Source organism: Colius striatus, chromosome 18, assembly GCF_028858725.1.
Source record: "Colius striatus isolate bColStr4 chromosome 18, bColStr4.1.hap1, whole genome shotgun sequence".
In the NCBI taxonomy this organism is placed as follows: Eukaryota; Metazoa; Chordata; class Aves; order Coliiformes; family Coliidae; genus Colius; species Colius striatus.
This window is the reverse complement of record NC_084776.1, coordinates 4,731,477-4,740,772: the sequence shown is the minus strand read 5'-3', so window position 1 is coordinate 4,740,772 and position 9,296 is coordinate 4,731,477. Positions and strand designations below refer to the sequence as shown.

At 46.7% G+C, this 9,296-nt stretch overlaps 1 protein-coding gene across 1 annotated transcript; it reads left to right on the top strand.

Moving 5' to 3' along the window:
• The first annotated feature begins 217 nt into the window (after positions 1–217).
• Positions 218–2,007, top strand: NOG (noggin). Its single transcript, XM_010210633.2, has one exon. The coding sequence runs from the start codon at positions 755–757 to the stop codon at positions 1,424–1,426; it is 672 nt and encodes a 223-aa protein (XP_010208935.2). The 5' UTR covers positions 218–754; the 3' UTR covers positions 1,427–2,007.
• Positions 2,008–9,296: the final 7,289 nt, after the last annotated feature.

The following is a 9,296-nucleotide window of genomic DNA, read 5'->3' as shown; positions in this document are numbered from 1 at the left end:
GAGAGCAGCATCTCCCGGGGCGCGGCGGGCTGGCGTGAGCGGCGGCCGTGCGGAAGGCGGGGGGAGGCAGCGGCGGCTCCCGCCTGAGCCCTCCCCAGCAGAGGGTGTCTGCCGGGTGGGAAAGGGGAAGCCGCGCTCGCCCGGACTTTTGTGGGAGTGGGGGTTGTGTTGTGTGTGTGGGTTTGTTTTTTTTTTTAAGGGGGGTGGGGTGGGTTAGGAGAGAGTCTGTGGTTTCCATGGAGATGAAGCTGAAAGTGCAGGAAATTTAAAGGCTTTGGGTCCTTGCAAAGCAGACAAACTGGTGCCAACGTGCGTGGCTGCTGTTGCTGCTGAGGAGGCTGCTTTGCAAACGGCGGAGAGGAGCGAGGAGGAAGAATCGGCAGCAACTTCTTCCATACGCACGGGCAGACAAGGAGGAGCAGCAGCAACAAGCAGAATTTGCAACAAAAAGAGGCATCTCCCTTTCCCGGGGAGGGTGAGAAGAAGCGGCAGCAGCAGCAGAATTTTGGAGCGGCTCCACCAGGAGAAATTTTACAGAGGTCTGCAAGAGAGAGTGTTTGCAGGGGGCTTGTTCTCCGGGCTTATTAGGGGGCTGTCTCTGCTGGTGGTTCGGGGAGTGGAGGTGATCCCCCTTAAAGACAAGCTATTTTGGATATCACCGTACAAGTTTTCTGATGTATTTGCTCGCACCTTCTTCCCCTGCTGTTTGGTGAACCCAGCCCCCCTCTCCCCCCCCCCCACCGATCTCCCAAGGATGGATCATTCCCAGTGCCTTGTGACTATATACGCCGTGGTGGTTCTGCTGGGTCTCCGGCTAGAGCAGGGCGCCTGCCAGCACTATCTGCACATCCGACCGGCTCCCAGCGACAACTTGCCCTTGGTGGATCTAATCGAGCACCCGGACCCTATCTTTGACCCCAAGGAGAAGGATCTTAACGAGACCTTGCTAAGGAACCTCATGGGCGGACACTTCGACCCTAACTTTATGGCTATTTCCTTGCCCGAGGAGCGGCTTGGAGTGGAGGATCTAGCCGAGCTGGACCTGCTGCTCAGGCAGAGACCCTCGGGAGCGATGCCCAGCGAAATCAAGGGGCTGGAGTTCTACGAGGGGCTGCAGCCGGGCAAGAAGCACAGGCTGAGCAAGAAGCTGCGCAGGAAGCTGCAGATGTGGCTCTGGTCCCAGACCTTCTGCCCGGTTCTATACACGTGGAACGATCTCGGCAGCCGCTTTTGGCCCCGGTATGTCAAAGTGGGCAGCTGCTACAGTAAAAGGTCTTGTTCGGTCCCAGAAGGCATGGTCTGCAAACCTGCCAAGTCCGTGCATTTAACGATCCTGAGGTGGAGGTGCCAGCGCCGGGGGGGGCAGCGCTGCACGTGGATACCCATCCAGTACCCCATCATTTCGGAGTGCAAGTGTTCTTGCTAGGGCTTGCACTTGCCTCTTCTCACCCCTTCTCCGGCGGCTCACGTGGACCTTGGCTGCCACAGAAATGAGAGACATTTGCTTTCTGGTTAACGTTGTAATGCACTGTAACGTGTAGGAGAATGTATATTGTGTGTATATATGGCACCGGTTTAATATACTATTAAAAGGTCAGTATTATACGTGAAATAATCAGCGTCTACTGTATTTTTAAGGCTATTACCCGGATCGTTGCTAATGTATCATTTGGGGGGAGGGGGTGGTATTTATATTGCAGAGAGAAGTTGCTTCGCTTTGACGAAGTTGGTTTTTTTCTTTGTTTTTTTTTTTTAATAAAAGGATTAAAAAATACAAACCAAACTTTTTAAAGCTATTTTCCATTATTCGGAAAGTGTGTGTGTGAGGGATTTTTTTCTTTTTTTCCATATGGACTTTAGATTTAAAATAAAAAATGAATAAACGCCTAGAGCACAATGTTATTGTATATAGAGAGAACAGTTTGAATGACTTAATCCTATGTAAATGAAGAGTATCTGCTATTTATTCTTTATATCCTTGTAGTAAAAGTGCAGTGCAGAATTAAAGTCAACCACTAAAACACGAGCCGTTTGCATTCTGTTTGCTTTTTGGTTTGGCCGCCTTCGCGGGGGGGAGGGTCTGGTTCCCCCCACCCCACCCCCCCCACCCCGCCTCCCACTCTCCGCGCTCCGCAGGACGGTTCGGGGTGGCAGCGGGAGGTGGGAACCTGCTCACGACTCTGGTAGCAGGGAACCTCTAGGACCTTCCCCACGGGAGAGCCCCGGGCGCCGGCCCCGCGCTGTGCTGCGCTGCCGCGGAGCCGCAGGCGGGGAGCGCTCGGTGCCAGCTGGTTTGGGATTTCTTTTTTTCTTTTTTTTTTTAAACCGCTTGACATTTCATTTACAAGGGGACACGTGTCTTTCACACCTACCATTGTGGTGGGACACTGCTGAAACTTGACCCTGGGGCTTTGGGGGTTTTCAGCGCGGACACGTTATTAGCCGGCTCCTGTGACAGCCTCGCACACCCTCCCCGCCCGGCCACGGTCGCTCCTCGCAGCCCGGTTAACTCTTTGGGCCCCCGTCCGCTCCGGGCGGTGTGGCTGCTGACGGGCTGCCCCGGGGCTACGCTGGCCCCCGCCAGCCGCCCTTCCCCTCGCTGCTGCCCGCCCGGTGCGGGGCTCCGCTCCGGCACTCGTGCTCCGCGCTCCGCGCACCGCTCCGGGAGCGGACCCCGGCGGTGGAGAGCGTTCCCGGCCCGCGGGGCGCGCAGCTGCCCGCGCCTCTGGAAGGACCCGTCGCAATTAACGGAGCGTTTGTCTTTTCCGCGCAGGGAGACCCGACGGTTCGTATCTCATAGATACCGACTGCGCAAACAAACTCTCCACGTGTTCGCCAAAGGCTCCCTGACAGTGCAGAAAGCCTTTTCCTTATTTATCTTGGAATCTAAAAACTTTTTTCCCCCCCAAACTCTGAGAGCATCTCTGCTCATTATTCTAAACCCGTGAGTCTTGCATTGACAGAAGCCAGCTCCGCTCTCTCTAATGTTCAGTTCGCCTATCTCCGAATGCATATTCATTCCCTGTCGCACTCTTTCGGTGCGTTTTACCACCCGTCTCTTTGCTTCTAATTTCAATAGTTTGGGGAGGAGGGGGGAGAAAATCAGATCTTGGGACATTTAGGGTATTCATTAACCTAGTGAAGAGGAACAGAGGCATTATTACTCACATAGAAGGCACCCTGCCCCCATGTCTATCTAAGGGTTCATTGTAAAAGGATTAAAAGTTAAAGACCTTCATCTTATGATTCTTTCATTTAATCTTCATGGCGCCTGAAAGACATGCTGGATGGATGATCACATTTAAAATATTCCTAATGTCGGCTACCTTAGGACTCCAGGCAGGGCAAACAAACGTAATTTATTTCTAGAAGAAAGGGTATATTGAGATGTTTAAGTTTATGAACCACCATTACCATGTATATTTGTTAGGTTCTGACAAATACCCAAATAACATTAAAATCAGCCATTCATCACATATGAATTTATGCAAAACCTTCTATGCCTGAGGCCAATATTTTTTTAGACAGAGTTTCACTTTCAAAAAAAAAAAGGGGGGGAAAAAAGAGAAAGAAAAAGTTTATTTAAAAAAAAAGCCAAAAGCAAGAGTTTTTCATGACTGGTAAACACGAGAATTATGTGAACAGAAACTATTTCATGCTGGGATGGCAGCCAGGGACTCGGGAATGTCAACAAAAGTTCTCCGAAGGTTGAAAATGTCACTGGATTACAATACAAGGTCCTTTGCCCCATTAGCAAACTTTACTGAAGTAATATCCCCACTACTTAGCGTCGGGACTCACTAGTGATTTATCTGTCTGTGGTCCAAGCAATGGGGCAAACAGAGACTTGATCTGGAAAAAAAACCCACCTCTGACTGCTTGCTTAAAGATTGAAAATGTTGGTGTGGGCAGTGACGTGTGTGTGTGTGTGTGTGTGTGTGTGTGTGTGTTTGGGAGAGTGGTGTGCGTGTACCATAAAGGTGGTGTTAATAGAGTCTAAATATCCATCACCATACCGACCTTGTTTTTTATCTGATTGACAGTCATTGTAAGCAGCAAGACATCTGTACATACCTAATCTCTGAACTATTACACCCTGTTGCTAATACATTTACAAGAATATTTTGGGTTAAAAAAGTCTAATTTCACTGTCCACAAGGCCTGTGGGTTTTTCTTTTTAAATAAATAGCTGAATTTTATCAGCTGGTAGAGCAAAAATAAACTAGTAGTTTTCACTGTTGTTTCTGGTCAGGTTCACGTTCTGGTCCTCCTGCCCTAGTGTTGAAATGTTTGGCTTGTAGTGGAAGTGTTTCAAGCCAAACAAATAAAATATCTTTCTGATGAATGTTTCTATGCAAATCTTTTTAATATTAGATTTTGTAATATGTTTTTAAAGCAAAATTGAATTATGGCTCTTTGAAATTGAAATCGATTCATAACACAGCCAGTTTTTGTTCACTGATCTTTGTAGTGGCATCATAAGACCTCACAGAGACCCATGTGGGAAAGAAATAGGAAGGGAAAGGTTGAAAGTTTACTTTTAGCTACTCTTCAGTTTCTTCTTTTGCAATTTTAGCATCTCAAAATGTAATATTGGACATTTACCTTCATTTCTACCTCTGCCGTAGACTCTTTAACTTCAGCTGAGTCCTTTAACCCATGTGCTGCAATTCCTTATGGGGAGGACAGGACTTGGTTCTGCTTTGCCAACATAGTTACTCTTTATCCAGAATAATTTCTTCTCTCACACCATGTGCTTATGCAAAACCTTGTAAAGTTAAGGCCCAGTGTTCAGGGGAAGTTCCTTGATGGTATTGGCCTCAGCATCCATTATTTTTACCAGTGCAGAACAGCATCTTCTGGAGCATTCTCAAATGTTTTGTCGTTCTGATTATCAGGAAAAGCATGTGACTTTTAATGAAAATTGTGATGTTGTAGGCTGATTTGAAAATGTGAGAGTAACACAGCTGCTAAAAGGATAAAAAAAGTATACTGGAGTCAGTTTTCCAAATGTTTGTAATAAGCTCATTCAAAGCTAGTCCAGGTGGTGTGAACAAAAAGAACCAATTAGGAAAACTTTGTTACAAATACCATTAAAGTGTGGTGTCCTCAATGTGCACTTAACTGGAAAAAAATGTATTTGATTCATTTTATCCTTTTCAAAATACCACCACAAAGATAAATCCTTGAGATTGCCTGAGTGCGTGATGGAGCCATCACAAAAAGAACCACAGCAAGAAATCAGAGCAGTAGTGTTTCAATAAGTACTGGACAAGTTTTTACTCTTCCATAATTTTAATAGAGAAATAATCTGAATTTAGTAACTTCAACAGCTGCTCAAAAAATTCCTAGCAGTTCACCTTACTTGGGTTGTGTTATATAAATGTAATCTGCACCATGTTGGCTGGATCTTGCATCCATTAAAAAGAAGATATTCCAGCTCTGAGATTTGCCAGGAATCTTCATTGAAAGTTGAAATAAATAGAATGACGTCATCATATAATATAACATCATAGCTTTCAAGGTAAGCCAAACCAAAGGTATGTTGGCAGGGGAGTGCTGCCACCTGGTAGATCTATGCTAGGAATAGATACGATCCTCTCATCCAGCCGGGAGGAGAATAGCCACACTCTTCCTGGAGAGCCCACAAGGACCCTGCAGTCTCTCTGTGCGCGCGTCCTCCGGGAGCCTCACTGCAGGCCAGAGCTGCAGAATCCCTGTCAATGCTCTCTTTTAAGAGAGCAGCTACAGCAATTTTGAAGAGACCCTTTCATTCCCTCTTCTTGCTCCCCGACCAAGCAAGAAGCTCCAATGGTTAAAAGGAAGGCATTCGCTTGAAACTATTGTTGGAATGGTTTGGAGGGGAGCAGAAATATTCTGCAATCAACATTAAAGACTCTAAATCTTTAGAGGTGTGATTTCAGGATCAGCAGCTTACAGCCTCTTTCCTGAAGGCTGGGTACCAGTGTATTACTGTTAAGTCTCCTGCCACTGGCTCTCTGTGGGGAAAAGCAGCTGCTCCATGTGATGTGCTTTCTGACAAGTCTGAGAGAAAAGATGCTGGATGAGATGGCATAATTCAGCCTCTAACTCTTTAGGTGGATAGTTTAGATGGCAGCCAGCTGAGAACAAGTGCTACCCAAGAGCTACCACCCAGCTAAAGGGACTCACTGACTGTAGACTCACAGGTCTCAGCACTGATGGGGCTGGAGACTACTCTTCACCTAAGGCAGACATTCCCCAGGACTCAAGTCTCTGTTTTAGAGAATCCAAGAGTACTGGCTGCATCAGATAATCATAACAGAGTTTGAAAATAGGTTTCACACTCCTTCCTCAGGTTTTTTTTTTCCCTCATGAGAGGGGGAGTGGCAAGACTCCCATCACAAAGAACGTTACTCAGAACCAGAACAGATCTTAAGGCACAACACTAAAAACCTGTATGCAATGGAGAAGGACTGGGTGGCTCGGGGGATTGGTAATGGTATAAAGAGCTTTTCACCACTAGGCTTCTGGCTTCAATCCAGAGGTAGTAACTGAAAGCCACAGTCATCTGATGCCTGCATCGTGGGCTGTGTAGAATGAGTTGTTGGTCTCTGCATAGATCCTACCAAGCAGGATCCAGATCACAAAGCCACCACCAGAACTGACATGCTTGCAAAGATTCTCAAGCCAAAGAGCAAAATGAAACAGGAACGAAAATGTTTGATCTGTGTGTGTGATTTAGTAGCAATAAAGGTATATAGTTGTTGGGGGGTTCTGTTTGTTTTGCAGAGGAGAATATACCCACTATAGTCCCTTGTATGGATACAACAGCAGTAGTATTTTCCTTCTGGCATAGTAATACCTTTATCTTTGGCCTACACCCGGCTTGGATGCAAAACTGTGGTCCAGAGGAAGATGCAGCAAATGCAAGGGCCATACTCAGCTGCTTTCATTGGAAGTGCCTGCTGTACTCTGTGGTGTTAATTAGTTTACAGTAAATGCATCTTATGCCTATCAGCACAAATACATCCCACTCACTGCGTTCATCTGCCGTAGCTAAGGCGGTACAGCTTCCCAGGGCTCAGGCTCGAGGTTACCCTTTCACAGGACCCCCAGTCATGCAGCTCTGAACAAGGGATGGAACAGGCTGTGATTCAGAATTTGTTTGCCAAGCTTCTGTGTTGTACCTGTGCAATAAAAAAATCCAGCACCTTTTCTCAGCAATAAATAAGCTGATTTTAACTTCAAGTTTTAGGAAAAAAAGAAGTACGTAAAACCAACACATATTTATATAAGGACCAGTGTAAACATCACTCCTCTGTTTCAAAATGAACCTTCTGGTATTCCAAGCACTTCATAATATTGTCTGTGAGTGAAAAATGGGCAAAAAATAATTTTCCTTCACTCCTCCTCTTAGTTTGCTTTGGACATTTGGAGATACTGCATATCTAGTCAGTTTTATTTTGTCCTTTGCGCAGGTTTTTCCTCCACAGGCACTCTTTCCTTCATATAGCAACAGAATGCTGAAAATATTGCATAAATCTTATTGCAAACATGCATAAATTAGTAGAGAGACTTTATAGCCCGATGAGACATGTTGAAATGTTATCTTTTAAAATTGAGTGGACTTCCAAGTTACATTATGGCTTTTGGAAGAAGGGGGTAAGATTTTGGGTTGTAGGTAATACTTGCACAGTAAGTGAGGTCACTGACTTGAACCTTAAAGGTCTTGCAATTAAGCCTCATTGTCTTAGTTATAATCAAGCCCTGAATTAAGTCTTAGTGCTACATTAGAATTTTTCTCATGGTCTTAAAAACACTTCAGTATCTCTCTTCTGTCTCCTGTCTGCTTTATAGGCTTATTGGCATTGTAAGGGTGTGAAGAGTCCCTTTTCACTGAGTAATTTCCTGGACATGGATCTTCTGTTGTGGTGGGACTCTGGCTGAATCTAAAATCACCTTCCCTTCACCCCTCCCTTCTTCTCAGGCTTAACTTTACTCCCAATCTTCTCTACATCCTTACCCTCAGAGGCACATGGGGATGGGGAATGGGGGTTGCTGTCAGTTCATAACACGTTGTCTCTGCTGCTCCTTCCTCCTCAGAGGGAGGACTCCTCACACTCTTCTGCTCCAGTGTGGGGTCCCTCCCATGGGCTGCAGTTCTTCATGAACTGCTCCAGCACAAGTCCCTTCTGTGGGGTGCAGACCCTCAGGGACAGACTGCTCCAGCATGGATCCCCCATGGGGTCACAAGTCCTGACAGCAAACCTGCTGCAACGTGAGCTCCTCTCTCCATAGATCTGCAAATCCTGTCAGGAGATGCTCCAGCGTGGGCTTCCCGTGGGGTCACAGCCTCCTTTAGGGCATCCACTTGCTCCACCATGGGCTTCCCTGGGCTGCAGGTGGATCTCTGCTCCAGTGTGGCCTCCATGGCTGCAGCAGCAGGGCTTCACCATGAGCTCCACCACAGGTCCCGGGGGAATCTCTGCTGCGGCACCTGGAGCACCTCCTCCCCTCCTTCTTCACTGACCTTGGTGTCTGCAGAGTTGTTGCTCTCACATATTTTCACTCCTCTCTCTGTCTGCATTTACACTCTTCGCCCCCTCCCTTCTTAAAATTGTTATCCCAGAGGTGCTACAACCATCACTGATTGGCTCAGCCTTGGCCAGTGGCAGGTCCCTCTTGGAGCTCCATCAGACACGGGAAGCTTCTAGCAGCTTCTCAAAGAAACCACCCCTGTAGCCCACCACCCCCCCAACCAAAACCTTGCCATGCAAACCCAGTACAGTTGTAGATGTACACAGTGGAGTAGTCTAGTTAACTGGAAAGTCAATAAAGTTCAGTAAGAACTACATGAAGAAGGCATTAAGGCTGGACCACCAGGTCAGGGGTAGTTATGCTATACTTAAGCTGTCTTCAAAAGTGCAGTGCCTTCTGGTGTAAGCCAACAAAATCTCAAGCACATACTCAACATAGGCTTCATGAGCACCTCTGCAGAAGGCCTGCTGTCCTGCCTAAAGTCAAACATGTCCGTTGGCCCTCCCGTGGGTCAGGCAACAACGCTCAGCACCCTGTATCAGAGTCCCGAGGGAACCGAGAGCAGCTTGGGTGTTCAGGGAAAGGCTGTTTTACCTAACCAGGAACAGCTGAGTGTTGTGGTTTGTATAAACTGTTTGCCATGTATGTGTGGCATGTGGCAGTAAATGAAACACTTACTTTAAAACTTATTGAAGTTCTTTCAGCAAAAAAATTAATGTGGAGTTGGCTTTTATGCGTTGTTTCAAATGAAGCAGAGATTTATACACCTTATTATC